Consider the following 21,808-nt stretch of genomic DNA (forward strand, 5'->3'; position numbering starts at 1 on the left):
TCCGGATGATTCAGCCTCCATTTATCTATCTGGATCAGTTAGAGCATTACATAAACCCTTATACATCTTGCCGTGGTAATGAGGCAACTCTTCCGTGGTAATTCATAGATCTGTCACAACAATAGACTAATACAAATACTATAGAAAGTTACAAAATATGGCAGGTGACAAGGTTTTTTGACACGGGGATTATTTTAGCTGGAACGACCTGTAACTAAACATATGGTTAGTCATTCAAAAACAGAAGACTTTCAATATACTTTGAAAAAGTACGAGGACTTCAAAATTGGCAATAATGGAACTCATAATTTTGTGCTCATGGAAATCCATCCTAAACTAAGCAAATTAGCAATTATTGCTTTTTATCCCAAACACAATGCATTATTAAAAAGTATAGATACTAAATAAACCAATCAACAATACTACTGTCCATATTAGTATATACCCTAAGCAGTTTAGCACGCCCTACATTATGAATAGTAAATATTATATTGGACCAAGTCCCATTCTATCTGAAACTACCTTACCCTCAACAGAGAACAGTGGAATTATTTTTTTGATACAAGTACAGAGTAGTTTGCCAATATTTTCAGTTCAAGCAAGAATTATCTGCTAATTTTAACAAAGAATTATGGGTATACAAAAGCTTGCACAAGTCCTGATCTTTGGAATTGTCATGAATAACTAGTCCCCTGGCAACACACTAATCCATAAGAAATCAAACCAATGTAAAAACCTTATATTTAGACTTGGAATGCAAACCAAAGACTAATGACCAGTCAGTTTAAACTTACAACTATATCTTTCAAAAAGATAACACACATCCCCTTATCCAATAACGAAGTAGGAAAAAGCATTATATGCACTGCTTAGATGCCCTCCTTGACAATTCTAAATGGTTGGCATGACCTTTAAAATCCCTGACATGAACCCATGGGCAAAGTGCCAATTTGAAGATGTTATCTTTAGTCACCTGCTTTAGCATCACCAAAGTCATCTTTATCACATGGTTTAACATCAACAAAAACTATAAGCCAGGTCTTCTAGATACCGTTGATATATGTCACAATCCATGTCAAGATTTAATTAATCACTTACTTTGTGGTGGGCGCGGGCTGAAATTCTGCTGGTAATTCATCTGGCGCATTTCTCTCCGCCTCTCAAAGTTCCTTGATCGGTCAGAGTTTCGTGGTCTATCACTGGATCGTCTCTCATTACAACGTGCATTATTTCTCACCCATTCTTCATGGTACTTTGGATCATATGGAACAGCTTGTCCATTGATAAAAGGCTCTCCTGATCAAATATGCAATATGGTTTTAGACCAATCAAAAACTAATATAAATCACATAATAAATAATAGAAGTCGAGCCAGAAAGTTGCAGCAGATCATGCCACAACTCAATGATAAATTGTTTTCTGACAAAAGCTTAACATGTACTCAAAACAGTAAGAGCCTGAACACACTCCAGATTACACAACCAAAATCATAACTTAACAATTGAAGAAAAAATTAAAAGACGAACATGACACACACACACACCATATAACAAAGGAACAAAGTAAATACAATACAGTAACAGTTACTCTTAAAATATGTAATAAAAAATTGCCATGCTCACTATTTTCCTATGTTACCCCGAGTTTCCAGGACGGGGGGACAGGGGGACGAGGAAACGGGTTTCCGGGACCGTTTTTTTTTTGGCTGAAATAGGGGACGGCAGGGGATGGCTATATATATATTGTTGAAAGACATTTTTAGCTAGCCGATTTTATAGCTGACCTGAGCAACTTAATTTGGTGCTGCATTTCAGCACCTTTGTAATTAATTGCACTAGGATTTGAAACCTTCATTTTGGGCCATTATAACTTGGCCATCATTTCAAGGACGACTTTGCATATTTGATATATGTAAACCCTATATTTATGTTTTTTGGACAGCAGACTTCTGGGCAAGTCGAGTATCAAAATCTGCATATCCATCTCTATTTTATCTTAGAAATAGTAAGGAAGGTTGTATTTCAAGACTGAGACTTCCAGGGCAGATATTAAGATTATTGTATGTTTCTAAACTCAGAATATAATCTAAAAACTGTCTTTAGTTGATAAACTCAGATCTGATTCTGACATAATATCTGAGCTGTAATTGACGTATTTGAATGCCAATAAATATTCAGAATGTTTGTGCCCTAGTTTATAATATTTGTTATCTTTTCCTAGCATCCATATTTGAAGATATTACACTATAACAGCTTCAAAAGATGAAACTTTAGCATAAAATATTTAGCTAATCATGAATAACAGCTACGTAGAGTAGAGTGTGAAATGTTTTCTCTATTGTACCCCTGGGAAAACAATAAAAGTATTGTATATTAACAATTTAATAGTGAAATTTTCTGGGCAGATACTAAGATTATTGTTTGTTTCTAAACTCGGATTACTGTTATGTTTCTAAATATTTACTAATCATGAACAACAGCTAGGTAGAGTGTGATCTAATATTTTCTCTATTACACCCCAGGGGAAAACAATAAAAAATTGCATATCACTAGTCATGTTTTTTTAAAGTTGAATTTTATTTTGAAATTGGAAACTTCAAGCAGTCCCCAGGACAGATAGGAAACAGCTACGGAGTCCTGGGGACAGTCAACACCATCTGGAAATGCGTTGACCGCTTCCAAATTTTCGGAGACGGGTTTCCGATTTTTTTGCTTGGGTGGGGACAGCTTGGAAACATTTCCGGCCATCCCCAAGTCCCCGAAATGGGGACGGTTTTCGAAACTCAAGACTTAGGGCAGGAAACGCATTTCTAGGTAACATAGCTATTTTCCCTGCACCCAATTTGGCATCAAATTGCATGAGCAAAATGCTCATCTCTTCCATTATTGACTCAACTGAACTTGAAAATCACCTAGAGACATTAACCTTGTTTACCACCTATGACATTATTGCCCTTGTTACCATGGGGACCATTATTAACCTTACAGGTAGCTATTGTGAGAAAGCAGATCAATGGTCAGTGAATATATACATATAAAGTTGACCTTACAGTCAGCTATTGTCAGAAGGCAGATCAATGGTCAGTGCATGAAAAATTCACACACAAATCTATTGACAGATTTGGGCACATCCAACATGATATTTGAATGTAAGAAAAATGCAAACTAGCTATAAGCATACATCTCAAGGAGTAGTAAGAATCCTCACCTCCATATGACTTCGATTTCAAGTCCATGTAGGAGTCTGGTAGCACCCAGCTAACATTAGGAACATCTGCAATGCAGTAGAAGGTCCCAAGTAAAAGTACTGATATGACTGTAAAAAAAGAAGTAAAAAAAAAAGAACAAACATCAAGAAACACACACGATTAAGCTTCTGAGAGAGCTCTTCTGATATGTTGCAGCCAAATGCATAGTAATGCTTTGTAGAAACAGAATAAATCTTCATCCTGGCTTCCTCCTCACTGCAAAATAAACAAGACCGAAAGTGCCCACTCAGAATGAAAACATAACTATTAAAATCAAAGCCTGCCAAAAAGAAACTGGAGATACTAATTCTTGCAATGGACAAACCTTAGAATGTCTCATGTTTCAACCCCTGATACAATACCATATACCTTAATGTCTAAAATACATTAAAATCCAACTATATACTAGCACTCACTCCAGCTGGGTGCAAGGCTTAAGCCAATTGCAACTAAAGTAATGTCAATTTCAAAAAAAATTGAGTTAAAACATGTTGGCACTGCTGAAAATGTCAGGATCTTTTTTTTTCTGCAATGGAGATCAGACAGACTGATCAATTCTGCAAGTAGAAATAAATGGAAGCACAATTTGGTAATTATCTTAGAAGTTCAAATAGAGGAAACTAAATAAAAATCTGCATGGTGAGATAGATTGATAGTTTTCCCATCATCCTCCTTTACGGCTCATTGTGATCACACACTACAGATAGATTGGGTGGATATGGGTTGCCCAAATGGGTGTGGCCTTCTCTCACCCTATACATATCATCTGTCATGTTATGGATCCTATGCTATAAACAACTGCACCCAGTCCTAGCATACTCCCTTGGGGGAAATTACATTGTGGAGTTCCAAAACTGTATTCAAACTGGCAACAAAAGGTCATACTAAATAATAACTAAACATGAATGTAAATTAATTTGTACTTGACATGTCTAACAATCACTTGATAAAAATCAAACATAACTTATAAGCAAGAATAAGATCCTGTAGTCCAGTCGGGAACTATAAACTTATAAAGAACAAACAGTCAGATACTGGAAGAGCAAATGCAGTGAGTCCACTTGTCAACTTATTCACCAAATATGCAAACACAAAAACCCTTGAACGCTGAGAAACTACAGGATTTAGATAGATGTTCCAAACAATACAACTGTCTTCAATATTTGTTGGTTCAGGTATTGTGAAGGCAAGCCACCATCTATAACACTGAGGCCTACAAAAAATTATAACACAACCCATTGTAGCCCATGTGGTTTCTAACGCAAATACCCATTAGTAAGCAATCTGATGTATGATAATCCAACTCTGACTTCTTAACTTCATATGATGATGCTATGATGAATCCCTGTTTCGCAAATACCCACTGGGCATTGTCCCTCATCTCTGTCAATCACAAAATACAGATCATGGGAAAGCTTAGCCTGTTCTCATGACAACCTAATATATTAGTAAGGCTTCCATAGTGAAGTATTCTTTAGTCAGTTTTGTTTTCTGGAGTTCTTCACAACATAGTATTTTCATACCGAAATCATCATTATCATGACTCTTATCCATGAGTAGTCACTACTTTAATGGTTTTAACTTTTTTTCCAAGTATATTGCTCAAATAGTGGAATTCCAAAACCGTATTCAAATTGGCAACATAAATTCATAGTAAATAATGACTAAAGGTGAATGTAAATTAAATTGTAATTCACGTGCCTAACAATCACTTGATAAAAGCCAAACACAACTTATTGGCAAGAATAAGATCTTGTAGTCTAAATGGAAACTATTAACTTATACAGAACAAAGTCAGATTCGGAAGACCAAACTTAAGACCAAACAAAGTCAGATTCGGAAGACCAAATGCAGAGAGTCCTCTTGTCAAACTTATTGGCAAATATACAAATACAAAAACCCTTGAACACTGAAAATCTACAGGATTTAGATCGATGTTGTAAAGAATACAAGTGTCTTCAATATTTTGATGGTAAACAAGCAGTATATGGTTCAAGTATTGTGAAGGTGAGACAACATCTATAACATTGAGGCCTAGAAAAAATTTATAACAACCACTGTAGCCCATTTATAATTATCCAACTCTGACTTGTTGGCTTCATATTCTGATGCCCTGTTTCGTAAATATCCATGGAGCATTGCCCCTCATCTCAACCAAGAAATACAGGTCATGGGAAAGCTTGGCCTGTTCTCATGACTACCTTACACATTATTGGGGCTATTCTTTAGTTGGTTTTGTTTTGTGGAGTTCTTCGCAACAAAGTATTTTCATACTGAAATTATCGCTACCATGACTCTTATCCATGACTTTTTTTTCATGTATATTGCTAACAATAAACAGAAAAGCATATTTGAATGAATGTCTTATAAGCCTTCCTCGTCTCAAACTTACTACATTCCCCGAGGACAAGTCCCCACCCAAAAACCCCAAGTTTTTGAGATGGGGGACTGGTATGGGACATCTCCCCGCCATCCCCATTTTGCAAAACAACACAGGAGGCATCCTAGGCCAAGGGGATGGGTATGGAACATCCCGCCGACCGTTCCCCATTTTGTATTAAGCTCAAACAAAAAAAACATGTTTTTTAATCCTAACTTGGTCGTCCAATGGGCCCCGCCCCTCTAAATGCCCTGAAAGGTCAAAAACAACCACATTATGGTTGTTTTGACATTTGTTTGGTTTTGTCTATGAAGTTGGAGTGTGTTGAAGCTGGCTGGGGTTTTCATTTTGCAAGAAGAGGTGACATTTTTGCTTCCAAGAGCTTGAGGAGGGATTTGAGCATCCTCTATTGTGCACCAAGTATGAAACTCTTTAAGGTTTCATTTTCCATTTTTTAAATAGATTTGCAGCTTGAGAAGTCTGATTTTTTTATTTAGTTTTTCCATTGTTTCAGCTCATCTTTTCATTGCATATTTATATCTCAAAAGAAAGCATAATGTGCAGCAATAGAAGTACTAGTAGTAGTGGTGATAAGGAGGAAAATGTGATTGGGGTTGATATTGCTAGTAGTGGGACTAGGAAAGGAGCTGATCCTAAAACTAATTTATTTAAATGCTCTTCCACCATCATGAAGGATTTTGCAAAGGGTCCTTTCAATAGGAAAAAAACCTCTTCTCCTATTTGTCACGATTAGGCCAAAAGATAGAAAGAATGCAAGAGGGACTAAGGTGTAGAATTGTCATGTTTGTCTTGATGATTTTAGGGGCAGCTATACAAGGGTGAAGAGTCAAACTTTTTAGGTGTTGCATGCCATGAAGTCAAAGCTTGTCCTAACTTGACTGATGAGCAAAGATTACAATGTCAAAGATTGCACTTAAGAGGCTAAAATGGAGGGGGCAAAATTTTACAATGACATTACCATCTATTCAATCACAATCATCTAGGCATATGTCATCCGCCGTTGGTACTAGTGGCAGCCCTACTGAGTCTAGAGGGAAGAGAAAGATGAATATTGGTGAGAAGGGCCCGGTGGAAAGTTTGTTTAATGCACAAGCAAAGAAAAAGTGTTAGGTATCCATTGGTATATTATTTGTTGCTAATGGTATCACATATCATGCAGCCCATTCTACTTATTTTAAACAAATGGTGAAAGATATATTGAGTATGAATCTCTCATTTGTAACCCCGGTGAGCATAAGCTACGAACCGCCTCCTAGATGATGAGTACTCTAAGGTTGCTTTTTTGTTTGAGGATAAAAAACATACTTGAGTTAGGACGGGCTGCTCTATTGTGGTGGATGGGTAGACCGATGTTAGACATCGACCACTCATCAATATCACTATCACATCCCCTACTGGCTCTTATTTTTTGAAAGTCATAGACTGCTAAAGAAAGAAGGATGCAGATATCTAGCCCACCATTTTGTGAGATGTCACAGAGGAGCTTGGACCAACTAGTGTAGTACAAGTTATCCCAGATTTTGCACGTGTGTGCAAATCAGCCAATTTGATGATAGAGGGTCTTATAGGCACATCTTTTGGACCCTTTGTAGTGTTCATTAATTGAACAATGCATTAAAGGGCATATGAAAAATTGAATAGATGAAACAGGCAGTGTTAGAAGCTAGAGAAGTGCAAATGTTTATATGCAACCACCACACTTCTCTTGCTCTATTCAGGTAGAGAAGGAGTTCCTCAAACCAGTCGAGACAAGGTATGTCAATTTTAATTATAGTTTACTTTGTTTTAAGTTTCTCTTGATTTATAATTGTTACAAACTTACATGTGATGTTTTTAATCTTTAATGTTTAACTTTATTTTAATTTATAATTGTATCTATAGGTATTGCACATACCTCATCTTGATGGAGAGGATGATTGAGGTGTATGAGGCCCTCCAATTGACAATGGTGAATCCAAAGTGAGGACAATAGTGCAATTCTAAGTCCTCTGAAGGAAAAGAGGTGAAGCAAAGGATCCTTGATGAGAGTTGGTGGTCCACAATGATAACTTAAAAAAATTAATTCTTAATTCTGATTTTAGTTTTTGTTTGCATCTGGCAAATATATTTGCTCTTTTATAGCACCCATTGTAGATGTCATTAGATATGTTGATATTAACACTCCTAGTTTGGTAGAGATATATGAGACTTTTGTCAACATGTTGGGTAAGATGAAGAAAATTGTTGCACCCAAGGATCCTACATTGGGGTTTTATGAGAAGCATATTAAGCCTATTATGACATGGAAGTGGAACATAATGAATACCCTACTTCATATGGAAACCTTGCTCTACATCCCAAAAGATATGAAAAGTTGGGTGGAAGGGGCCTTCTATGTGATGATCCTAAGGTATTGGATAGCTTCACACTATTGATAAGATGTATTCAGCTCAAGAGGCCTCTACTCTTCATGCACAGTTCCTTGACTTCACCAACCTTCGTGGCTCAAACTTGGGTAAGCCCACAAGCGAGGTTGGATAGGGCGATTTTGGCACAAAGAGATCCTATTGGATGGCAAACCTGACATGGGAGAGATACACCAGAGTTAAAAGCACTTGCCACTCACCTCCTTACACAAGTTGCTAGTTCCTCAACTACAAAGAGTAATTGGTCCACATATTCATTTATCCAGTTCGTCAAGTGGAACAAACTTACCTCTAAACAAGCGGAGAAGCTAGTGGCAATGCATCATTCGCTTTGACTTACGGATTGTTAGACTCCAGAATATAGGCAAACTCTAGCTTTGTGGTGGTATGTTGAGCTTGAGGATCTGGCCCACATAAATGAGGATGAGACAGTACCAAGATTGGTTTGGATTCCATTGGATGAGACTACGCTTCTTGTGGAGCATGATAGTGAGGACTTTGATTTTGATGCCATGGTGGCAAAGGCAAAACAAGAGCAGCAATCTGCTTCATTTTTCTATAATTTGTTTTCTATGTTGAACTTGAACATAATGATGAAATTTTGTGGCAGCGCTCTAGCCTTTGGGCATATTTAAATTTCCAAATTTTTATGATATTGTTCACTGCTAAACTTATATTTAAATATTTTTGTTCACATATTGATATGCATATTAACAAATGAGTACTAAAATCAGTTACTATTTCCTAGATGGCATTCAAATGGTGCATGTTAAGGTTCTATAATGTTTAAATAACATGCTTTGTGCTTAGTTTCATACTAAGTTGCCGATACAGGTTCTAGTTCGGGTACGGGTATGGGGTTCAGGTACGTGGGTACAGCAATTTTTTTCTCCCTTGTGGGTTCAAGTTCGTCTGTATATGTATGCATGCATGTATGTTAAAACATTGAAGTTACAAATATAAAAGAAAAGTGGTACTCATAAATCAATAATGGCCAACAAAGTTATAAATAAAATAATTGTATTACTGATATAAGTTCAAGTTAAATGCATTAGCATTTGACATCAATTTGAACATGATCAACAAACATAACTATTGGCTGGATTTTACAAATCTATCAACAGTCATGTCCTTAGATCTACAAATAAAATAAAGTCAAGCCCTGACCTTCAAATGAATTGAAGTAGATTGTTGTTCACTACTGTCATAAACTAAGGGCATTACATAAAAACAATTTTAAATTGAATAATATTACCAAGCTGTTGCAAGAGAGTATTTAAAGCTGATAGAAAGAACATGCTAATGAACAAATCAGAAATACATACATAAACTGACCTACTGCCCTGGAGTACATCTTGGGTGCCTAGGTTCACTCTAGGTCCTTTACAGAAGGACCCACAAAGAACCCATAATACCCAGGAAGAACCAGTACCAAAACTATACCAGTTCCAGGACCCAAGCCTAAACAGCAAAACCCGATAACTGAGCAGGGAACCTTAACAGATGGCGGAGAGTTCAAATCGCCAGTTGGTGTACAAATACATGAACTAGGAGCCTATTCTGGAATGACAGGAAAGCTATGAACTTTCCCTTAGCTATCATTGGTTGTAAAACCCAATAAACAACCATACCCAGCACAAACCAAGTAGTGGCCAAAGAGCAAAGGAAATAGGACACACCAGAAAACAAGATTTTGAGGACACCCACATTTGACTCTAAGGAAGTCGCTTGGGCCTAACATTGTGGTGTGGAAACCCAATATGTCAATGCAAAGAGGAATTGTTCATTTCATCTGCCAATGGTACACTTATAGCAGGCACGGGCAAGTAGAGCCAATAACATGATGTCAATGTTCTTTCCAAGAAGCTGCTCGGTAGCCCTAAAGCACGAAAGAGCTTCACAATGGGGGTAAATCATCAATGCCTCCACGCAAGACTCCTAATGTAGATGCCTTTGTGCACCATCGATCCCTGATATGCATTTTTGGCAAGACTACAACCTTCTTGACAGCCCGAAAAATCGTTGCAAGTATGATTTGATGCTATTCTGATGAAGGATCTCATAAGTAATAGCCTTATTGGGTAATTAATCTGTGACGCCCAAAATACGTGGGCAAAACACAAGTAAATTTTTTTTTTAATTTAATAATAATAAAGTTCACTAAGGTTTAAGAGTTGAATTGCAACAACAGATTTACTATGTTCAACTTAATTTTATCATTAAACTATTGACAACATCTAACTCATCTTCTATCATATCCCGACCCATCATATTTCATTACCTAGGCAACTTGAGTTATATTACTTCCCGATCCACTAACCACCTTTTAGGTTTAAAATTCAAAAGAAAAATATCTCAATACTTTAATCATCACATGATTTTAAATTCCAACCAAAGACTAATAACATAAAATATAACTAACTTAACAGAATATTAACTTAACCATTATAACTTTAATTAAGCAATTATTAATAAAATCATTATACAACTCTAAGAACCATTTAAATAAATCCAAATCTAACTATTCAATCATTGAAATTAAAAAAAATACTAACTAACTAATTTAACCTCTAACATAAAATAACTAAACTTTACTAACACAAACAATCATCTTTATTTTAAACTAATTACCTTTTTACTTCAAACTTACAATACATGCCAAACATACAAGGCAATCATTCTTTAAAACTTTAAGTTTAACTAAATAATAAAAACAATTAACACAACTAACTAATTTCTAACATCTTTAATACACTAGTACTCTAACCTTAATAACTTACTTACTTACTAAACTAAAACATAATAATAAAACAATTTTAACATAAACTAAAAACTAATTGATAACAAACACTTCCTAACAACTAAAACTTATCTAACATTAATACTACATGCTACTCTACTAACTCCTAACTCTAACTATCCCTAACCATACCCCTACACATCTATCCCATCCACCCTAAACCTTTACCACACCCTGCCCAAGACAAAACTCGTGGCCCAAGACTGCAACTCGCAGGTCTACCCCCCTCCCACGTGCCAAGCAAGGACCAAGAATTTAGGCGCTGAGAAGGAAAAAGGGCTAGGTTACTATAAAATAACAAATTTGTTTCAGCCATCCCATCTAAGAATGAGATCAGCGTGTCAGGCGAAGGAAGAAGAGGATGGGGTGATGTCACCCCATCTTAATTATATTGACTTAGTTTCAAGCCTTCCCCAAAAAGCTGCGCCAAGGTAAGGAGGATATAAAAGCATAAAGTTTTATTGGTAGAAAGTAGATATTAGCTCATGCTTTTACATAGATTTATTTATTTATTTATTTATTTTATTTATTTGATGATGAAAGTAGGTTTACTAATTTATTTATGTTATTCAACAAGGATATAAAGGGGGAATCTTTTAAAGATTCTCTGTGACTAAAAGGAGGATGAAATTAGTTCTCCATACAAAAACCAGAGAGTTATAGCTCTCTTGGAACCTTTTTTTTTTTGTCCATATTTTCTCTAAGTGTTAAATTTCTAAAGTAATTTCATCTTTGACCAAGGAACATATATATACTTTTCTTTTCTTTTCTCATAGATTTAAGCCACTATGACTAATATACCCAAGGCAATATTATTGAGTTTCTTTCTAATGTTGATTTTGTTCATTCAGTTCAAAAGTTATGTTTTAATCAAAGACATAGGATAACTTGCCTTCCTAAGTATTACAGAAATGCAATAAAGCCCAAATCAAGCATCGAATTTTCTTTAACATTCCTTGAATCTTGACTTGTATAACGGGATATGTCATTCCATCAAATTAATTTAAACTAAATAAGTATGATTACCAAACATGGGAATGCAGCCGTAAGTTAAAAATGTCATCACACCTAACGTCAAGTACACAATGCAACAAAATTGAAAATACGAACATCTCATAAGAACGATATCACTTCAATACTATTTTTATTGACAACCTGATTCAAAGGCTCAACTGGGAAAGAATCAGGAAGAAAACCCGGCATCATTGCCATTACAACAAAGTGATAAATAACATTTTTATAGGATTTCAATCCCGAATTTTCAACAATTTAATCGAATTTCCTTCATGACCCTTATCAAGGGATCCATATCATTTTCTGCAATACAATGCTAAGATCGTGGAGGGAACAGAATTTGATCGGGTGACAACCAAGCATAACCAAGAGACAAAATTAAACGTGCATATTCATACTAAATTTTCAAAGCAGGATTCACAATGAATCAAAACTAAGGAAAGGTGGATTTTTCCAACAGGAGATGTCAGACACAACACCAAACCAAGTGCCCAATCGGTGCTATAAATCAAGAACTTTCGTTCTTCCATTCTTACATGTCAAAACTCATACGTGGTTTGTGCTGACAGGTAGGGGCCCATAACACCCTACCCTCTCTCCATCTTCTCGTCCTGAGAAGAGACTCTACACTGTTGGAGTCCAACTAAAAGAACCTTTCCCCAAATTGGCCACTTCTGCCCTCTCCAAGGGTGAGTAATGCCAAAACACCCATACAAGAAAACTTCGAAATTCAAACAAAAACATGGAAGAAAAGCATTCAAGAACATGGTTTTCAATCCTTCCCAACATACCCACATACATACAAGCATTCAAACAACAACAAGGTAGCATAAGCATGAAACAAACATGAAAATCTGAACAAGGGAGATGAGAATTCCTACCTGCACAAAGAGGTAATGGCAAATGAACAAGTTTGGGTAGAGCTTTTCCCTTCCTTGCTTCAATCTTCCAAGACTCCTCTCTAAATGTAGAGATTGGGTAACCACCTAAACTACTCCAAGAAGGGCCTCTAAATAAACCTCCAACTCAACCACCAAAAAGAGCAATAACTTCTCCCACCCACCTACAAATCTAGAAGTTCCTAACTCAACCCATACTATGGTCAACCACTAAGTGGAGGTGGGGTGAGGCAACTCATGGTAGCTAGTTGCAATTATCGCACAAAGGCAAAAATAGACTTTTTGAGTGACCTCAAAAGTCAATAAAAGGGGCTTAGAGGTTGGAAAATGCCCCCAACCCATACCCATACCCTTTGGGTATAAATATTTCATATTTTAAAGCCTTAGGAATAGGTTTGGAACCAAACAAAAGCTAGGAAATAATTAGGACCCTCTAACAACTCTAAAAATGCAGATTAAGCACTAATCCGGATTAGGTGTGACTAAACTCGATTAAGAACCAAATTAGCAAAAAGACACTAACTTAATCCGACTTAGGTCCAAAGGTTACATAGCTAACCCTAGCTAGCATGCTGGAATGCATATGTAATTCACGAGTGTCAAGTGACACTAACAGAACACAATTACGAACATTATCATTTACTGATCACGGAAAGATACATTCATACATCTTCACAATACAATTAAGATACGAGCAACATGGTTTCCATGAATGGCACATAGGGATCAGTTATGTTCCTTCGTTGGGTTTCTCAGCTAAAATATCCTACACACTCATTGCACACATCAATAGCTCAAGAAAATCACATACATATATTCAAAACTTATCTAGATAGTTACGTGAATCAAAACATGAATGTATTTGGATTTCAGTTCTTATTAGGACATCTAAACCATAAAAATATTATTTCATATCTATTCTAATCTCCTACAACAGTTTTAATAGAGAGATACATATCTAATAAGTACATGGAGGGACCTTACATAATCCTAAAGTAAGAACCGTATACAAAACTTCTAAATCTCAAATTCAAAAACCCTCTATACCCCACGTGCCAAAAGCCTACAAAACTAGTTAGTGAGAAACTTGTAACTAAACCTTAGTACTCCTATAATCTCCCTGTCATAGAGATATACATAGGCGAAGTTTGAACATCTCAAAACATCACTATAATTCAGCTGGCATTTCCATTTATCTCCCCATAATGTACATCAAAAATCAGAGAGCTCCCTATATAACTAGTGGGAAAGCTAGGAAAATTAGTGACTTAGATCACCGCATAAGCGATACACCAATTTGTTGCACAGGTCTCCGCTTTTGGATACAGGTAGGCTTGACAGTACAGCAATTTCTGGATTCAATCCAGCTGAATTTGGCCATACCACACACACACAAGCTTGATATATCAATAAAACACAAACCATTTTATATCGATATAATTATAAAATATTAATATTATTAATTAATTAGTTCTTTATGTCAGGTCCTAATTTTTAGCAGATGTTACCTGCCGGAATTATTTAGCTGTTGAAGATTCTAGCTGCGATAGAGATCTTTATCACTGAATTTGCTATATGTTGAAATTGAGATAATACCTATGTATTGTGTTTACAGATTTGAGATAATATTATATAAAGAGATATGTGTCATACAAATACTCATGCGTTCGGAAATATGAAAAGACTTGTTTTTGGAAATTGAAGAGACCTTCTGTTTTGATGTGAAGAGTCTCTCAATTCTATATATATGCATGATTACTTTGTGTGTAGATACAATAGGTATTAAGTTGAAAGATGTAGTTGAACATTTTTTATCGATAAAGGAGATATTTTCCTGGTGTGGTTGGGTTTTTCACTTCAAACTAAAGGGTTTTCCTAGGATAAATGTCTAGTGTCTTTTGTATCTACTTTATTCTTCCTTATTTCTGTTTGTGAAGATTCCTAGACAAAACTTTATCACTAACTAATCTAATCAGCAGTCTTGACTGTGTCGTGTTTTCTCTAGCTTCATAACTCATTGGTCTGAGTAGAAGTTCTGATAAATATATGGAATTCGAGTTTTATTAAAAATATTGCTGCCATCAATCTGCATCAAATTGCCAATTAGCCAACTGGGCTAAACTCCACTGTTTGTTTTGTTAAACTGTGATACATGAAACTTTGTTTTTCCATGGAATGAATTGTTGCTCCCTGCTTGTCAAATTGCCAATTAGCCAACTGGGCTAAACTCCACTATCTGTTACATTAAGCTGTGATACATGAAACTTTGTTTTCCATCGAATAAATTGTTGCTCCCTGCTGATTTGTCTGTAGCAGCAATAGAGTACTTGGTGTTGAAGATTGTAGCTGCGATAGAGATCTTTATCTCTGATTTTGCTATATGTTAAAATTGAGATAATGCATATGTATTGTATTTACAGCTGGAAAGGATATTTATGATAATATTTAAGATAATATTATATGAAGGGACATATGTCATGGAAGAGTAACGCATTTGGAAATATGAAAAGACTTGTTTTTGGAAATTGAAGAGACCATAGGTTGTGGTGTGAAGAGTCTCTCAATTATATATATATATATATATATATATATATATATATATATATATATATATATATATATATATATATATATATATATATATAAGAGTCTCTCAATTTTATATATATGTATGATTACTTTGTGTGTAGATACTAGATACACTGTATCAAGTGAAAGCATTGGACTCGAACATTTCATTATCAGTAAAACAGATATTTTTCTGGTGGGGCTGGGTTTTCCCTTCAACTTGAAGGCTTTTCCCATGATAAATGTTTTGTCTTTTGTACCTATTTTGATCTTCTTTATTGCTGTTTATGTTTATTTCTGGGCTAAACATCAATGTGGTATCAGAGTTAAGTTAGATAACAGTACTCAGATTTTGGCATGAACGGAGCAGCTTCAGAATATGACTCCCATTTGTATTTCTGCACATTTTGGTGAGATTAGGCTAGGTGTGAAAATCTTCAGCATAAGATACTTTAAAGATCCGGCTATTTGTATTTCTGTGCATTTTGGAGGACGTCGGGTCTTACTGTCTGTATATTGGGATTGAATTGCATCTAATAGTTCCAGCCCTATGAAAGTAAAGAAAGCTTCTATCCATAGAGAATTGCAATTTCTTTGCACTGCTTTGTGTAGTGATGGTAATGGCGCCAGCATCAATGAGGGCTCTGGATCAATCTTGTGGGCACTGACATGGTCGAGCTTGATCCCTGATCACCTTCAAGCACTCCATTGGCAGAATGGTTGCCGCCACTTACAGGCCTTCTACAATCAAGTACAAGACCCGAGTGTGGGTTATAGAATAGGTGGGTGAGAAAATTTCACAGAAAATAGCAATGGTAGAAGAAATTCCCCCGAGGCTACAAATTGCCTCACAGGAAGAGATGATGAAAGCATGTGTTCTATTGCAATACAAAGACCAGTGTGCACATTTGATCATTCTGAACGAATGCAGAGCTTAGGAGTTTTATTTACCATCGAAAGGAGGCTAAATTGCTAGGTAGGGATCCATGAAGCTGCTGGCCGAACACACTGCTACATAATTGTCAGAATTCAGCGAAACTTTCATGGCAAAGATTATAAGTTTCGTATTGATCATCATTTGCATCCAACTTGGGAGTTGCGATGAAACGCTGAAGGAAACGGGGGTGGTATTTTAAGAACTACCATCTCTCAGGAGAATGGCTTCTAGTGTCGTCGACTGTGTTGTTGAGTCACTTCACATTCATATGCTTGAGTGTGTTCTATTTTGGACTTCTACACTCGTCGTCTATTATTTCTGAGCAGTGATTTTGTTTATATCTTTTATGTCAATTACTCTTGAATTTATGGCATCTGTTACACCATGTTGTCATGTGTGCTTCCAAAATGGCAAGCTTTTGGTATTCAACTCAACCCTTCAGTGGCATACGCAAGTGATTCTTGATTCTGTGTGAGACAGCATCAGGTTTTGGACGTCCCATCCAAGGCAGCCATCTGTGACCACACGGAAACCGATGATTTTCATGCTGTCGTTGGCTCTCAATTGCCACTTCATGACATTGAGGTACTCTGTCCTATTCATGAGTCAGCTTGACCATGGCATACATCCTCCTCGAGATATCGTAGCGGTTATTCATAGCAAGTTGCACCAAGTGTATCATGAGATATCGTCTTGCAATGGTTGTGTGCCGGTTTGTTCTCCTTCGGTATCGTTAATATTCTTTTTTGGTTTGTTTTATTTCTATCGTGGTATCTTGTCAGCAAATCGTTGATTATTTTGTTCATATTATTATGGTTGTCATGTGTTGACATCCTCAATTTTAGGATTCTGTTGTTCTTGGCTTGATGTTTATTAACCTTCAGACTCTCTCTTGTTATTCTTACTGTCTTGATCATTCCATTCCTTATGCCAAGGTGTGTCTAGTGGAAGCAAACAAATTTTAGAAGAAGCAATTTTTTTGTGTTGCTTGGGCATTTTGTGCTGCTTGTGCATCTGTAGCTGCAGGATGATGTACATACACTTTGTGTAAGCTCTGTGTTGATTAATTACCAGAATTAAAGCACTTCACATTGGTTGTATTATTGTATAATATGCTGTTGTTGTTAATCTTGAAGAAATGGAGACCATTGATGTCTCTATCTTAGGATAATAAGAAAGAACAGTTTAGAGAAGATAATTTTTATGAAGTTACAGAAGCACATCCCTCATAATGCACCCCTTCACAACTTGATATTATATAATTATATTAATTAAAAGGGCAGGTTGCACCTTTTCTCTTCGTCAATTGTCTCTTTTTGGTTACCAACTAAACATCAATTAGACTTTCTTATCATGTAATTGGTTGATCCCCAAAAAAGCTTCAAACATAATGATTTATACTTAGCCACTAACTTCAAAGTTCCCACTCAAACAAAAAATAATGGGTGAGATTTGGCTCTCTACTCCTAAAATGTTGAATTTTGCCTCATCCAATGATATTGTCTATTATTTCCAATTAATAATTGGAAGAATTCATCTAGTCGATAATCAATTGGAGAGTTAAGTGTGTTTCAAAGAATTCACGGCATCATATATTCACACCATGTAATAATTTAAACTTGACCATAGTCTTTGACAGGCCCCAAATAAAGTCATGGAAATATTTATCAAATGTGTGCCTTCTACATATGAGACAAGTCACTCTTGAGAGATTCAACATAGCATTGGCATTTAATCAACAAATCCTTGCAATAAATGATATCAATTGATCCCTCGGCAAGATAGAATCACCCACCAAATTTATTAAGCAATACATCATGGCAATATCAATGCCAAAGTCATGCTCTTAAGAACCACAACTTGAAGATGTTCTATAGCACATCTTCACACTCATTAGTAGTGATTCACTTCTTAGGTTTGATATTTGCAATGTCCGGTATTTGCAGAAAATAGTGAAGTCTTGCAAAGACGATTTTCTGGTCACGCTCGTATGGTTACTTTATGTTGGGGACATGAAAACATTACAACAAATTATTACATTTGCAGTACATTGTCAACTAGTGTATCTGAAGTTAAGTTCCCTGTATATCACTATGGATTGAAGAATTTCAAAAATATGCAGCTGCATTACTTTAAATAGGTATAATATGAGACAACTCAAATCACTAAGTTTCTAGGCATTATTACTTACATTTTCAATCTTCAAAGTTGATGTTTCAGTTTTAATGTTGAAGCATACACATTGTCAGGCATCTGCTTTGATGTATTGTTATATTTGTCTCCCCAAGACTCAAGTTCTATTTCTATCATTGAAAATTGCATAAAATGGTGTTCTTCCAAAGATCTGGGGTGAGGAAACTCTAGGAATGTGGAAACAGTGCCTCGAGAATGGTTAAAAAATTCCAGGATGGCCCATGATTGGGGTGCACTCCTGAAATCGAATAACTTAAGAAAAATTAAAGTAGATGAAATATTATTTAGTAAATACAATATGCTGCATTTGGAATGATAATCCTCCCCCTTTTGGGTTTTTGACGCACTATGTTTAACTATATATAAGCACCTATTATAGAAGGTTTTCCACTTTTGAAAAAAACAGGAGGCCCAGTTTCCAACAGAACCCTGCATCTCCACGGAAAATGCAATCAACATAACATGTCCTATCTCCTGTCTCAATTTCCTGTAAACCCAAGGAGCCAAAACCCAAATATTTGATACCTGCATGGACATCCCCCAAAACTTCAGGGAATTGTGAAGCAATTAATACTCTTTTTTACTTCCTTAAACCCTAGACACAAAAACCAAGGCATTGGTATAATGCGTCAAGCTAAAACTGTATGCCTATGATCAGTAGATTCCAAAACCCCATAATTTGGTAATGCATAAACACTCAACTCTAAACTCTAAAACCCTAGACCCCAGAACCCAAAGTTCTTTTAGAGACACTAAACTCCACTTTGATAATATAAAATCCTAGACTCCTAAACTTGATGATTATGCAATATCGTGATAGCCTGACACTAATCCCTGAAACCTTGGACAAAAGAACCCAATTTTTCACTTTTGGAATACAATCCTTTTTAAACCCTGGCCTCCAAACCCACACGGATACACCAAAAATCTAGATTCCAAGCACTAACGATCATACAATATCATATAAGACCCATCAGAAAGTTTCTAACCGTAGACTACCAAATCCATAGGTTTTGTAATCTGCGTCAAAATTTTCCAAAGAATCCATAGCCTTGAAACCCCACTGAAAACGACCCATACAACATTAAACTGTAAACTCCAATGCATAATGATTAAGCAAAAGTATTTTAATATCCCTAAGAAGTACTTTAATATCACTAAAACCCTGGACACCAGTAAATAGCCATATTTTAACTGCATATGACTTTGGCTTGAGATCATTGAACCTTGTAATCCAAAAGTTAACAAAACGTGAATGCACTAAAATCCACCGAAAACCCCTAACAATTCTACATACCAAAATTTCAAACCGTCTGATCCCATATCCAAAACCCTAAGTAGCTACATTAAATGGGTTCAAAAGCGAAGATACAAGTGCAAAAACCGGTCACAAACCTTGTACAATAACTGAGAAATGAGAAAGTTGCTTACCTTCCAACAACTTGGGCCAGAGTCTTGACATAGAGATCGATGATTTCGTCTCTCGTCATGTTTTCCCGGGGAAGCTCGACAACGATGAACCAGTGCTCGTAGTCACACCCATCCTGCAAAACGGTCTCCTGGGGAGGCTTCTTGCTAAAGTCGGGAACACGGTCAGTAAATGATGATGTTGCAAACGAGCGAAAAACACTCTTTCCAAGCTTTTGCTGAGAAGGAAGTTGCCTAATCGAAGCTACTCCCAAAAAACGTCCTCTACGGAAAGTTGCAGTCGGCTCTACCCCGCCTCGTATGGCCTGTATCGCCTGAGCGAGCGCCCTCCTTGAATAAACCAAAGCTCTGTTTCGCAGCATTTTTTCCACTTCCTTCCGAAACTACGCAAAATTTCAAATTTCATGTAAACGAACTTTAAATATGGTTTCTTTGAATATTTCTTTTTTTTTAAGATTGTAATATATAGTTTCTATTTTTAAAATAAATATTTCTATTTAAATATTTTTATTATTATTATTAGTTTTTGCTAGCAGTTGCAATTAATTTTTCCAATCAAACTTGGTCAGTTTCTAAACTTTTAAAAAATTGTTTTTTTTTAATTCATTTTTTAACATTAATTTTAATTTTTGATTGGTCAATTTCAATTTTGCTAGGGGTAAAATTTATTTTGAAACATAAAAATTAGAAAAAAATTCAAACTCTAGAATGTTAACATTATTGAATTGTATTTATCATATTGTCATTTCTCACGTACTGACCGACTTAACATGTGTAAAAGAAGTTATGGTGACTAGCAAATTCTATCGAGAATGTTCCTTTTAATAAATCTGATATTTATTTCTCTACACAATCAGCTTGTAGGAATGGCCAATGACATTCTAAATTTTTTTTTTTTTTAATTTAGTTTATATATTAATATTCATTGGTTTGAAGTAGCATGTGCACAGAACGTTTCCTTCGTTTCACCAACATGATTTTTTTTAAATAAAATAAAAATGTTTTAAAATTTAAATTTTATAAAAAAAAATATTTATTAGAGAAATATTAAAGAGCAATCATATTTTATAAAGGAAAAACTTATTATGTTTTTTTGAATTTTTATAATGTGTTATATAAATTTAAAATTTATGAATATATATATATATATATATATATAGCTAGATGCATAAGCCTATCAAGCAAAAATAATAGAAAATTAATCTTTTAATTTTTTCTTTAATTTAAAAATTTTCTACTTAAAATATTTAGCAATAATATTCTTCAACTTTTTAAAATAAACATATATAAATAATAGCATTAATATTTTATATATAATATATAATTCATAAATATATATACAAATTCTCATTTTTACAATATTACAATAGCTAATAGTAATATTGGCTCTTTCAGAGCTCTTGCTATAATAATATTTTCTCTTCAGAATAGCAATATATAAAAAATCATTTCTATTGTAATATATATAAAATAAAGATTGCTAGGATAAAATTAATAGTTTATTTATTTCATTTTCAATCTAAAATATTTATTAGGTTCAATTTTTAGTTAAGACTATTTATGTTAAATTTTTCGGATATGTATTGCTTCAAAATTAAAAGTCTCATTTATTTTTCATAAAAAGACTTGAAGATATATTTTTAATGTAAAAAAATTAATTAACAAAATTTTCTATTCTATGAAAAATAGTATAAATCCATACAAAACATTTTTTAAGTTTTTTTTAATATTTTGAATAAACTTTTCAATCATACCAATCAAAAAATAAAATTATTTTCAATCATCAAATCATAAGAAAGTAAATAGATTCTATCATTCAAAAATACTTAAAAGAAATTTTGGTAAATTATTTTTAAAATAAATATATATTTATTTATTATAAATCTTTAAAATAAATATATATTTGTTTATTATAA

The 21,808-nt window shown here is 34.9% G+C and overlaps 1 protein-coding gene across 1 annotated transcript; it reads right to left on the bottom strand.

Annotated features, from left to right (window-relative positions):
* Window positions 1–523: 523 nt before the first annotated feature.
* On the bottom strand, window positions 524–20,326 carry LOC149534619 (multiple organellar RNA editing factor 8, chloroplastic/mitochondrial-like). The gene is made up of 5 exons (XM_089805570.1): window positions 19,896–20,326; window positions 3,366–3,463; window positions 3,208–3,273; window positions 1,099–1,296; window positions 524–973 (listed from the first exon to the last, which is right to left on the bottom strand). Exons 1-5 carry the CDS (start codon window positions 20,252–20,254, stop codon window positions 966–968), a joined length of 729 nt encoding a protein of 242 aa, XP_089661696.1. The 5' UTR covers window positions 20,255–20,326; the 3' UTR covers window positions 524–965.
* Between the last annotated feature and the right edge of the window lie 1,482 nt (window positions 20,327–21,808).

This window comes from Cupressus sempervirens, chromosome 10, assembly GCF_028749045.1.
Source record: "Cupressus sempervirens isolate cs-2001-9-10 chromosome 10, ASM2874904v1, whole genome shotgun sequence".
Classification (NCBI taxonomy): domain Eukaryota; kingdom Viridiplantae; phylum Streptophyta; class Pinopsida; order Cupressales; family Cupressaceae; genus Cupressus; species Cupressus sempervirens.

Coding starts and splice junctions, on each gene's coding strand:
- LOC149534619 (XM_089805570.1), bottom strand. CDS start 20,254: ATGCTGCGAAACAGAGCTTTGGTTTATTCAAGGAGGGCGCTCGCTCAG. Junction 3,274..3,365: donor GCTCTCTCAGAAGCTTAATC/GTGTGTGTTTCT, acceptor ACTGCATTGCAG/ATGTTCCTAATGTTAGCTGG. Junction 1,297..3,207: donor GAAATCGAAGTCATATGGAG/GTGAGGATTCTT, acceptor ATATTTGATCAG/GAGAGCCTTTTATCAATGGA.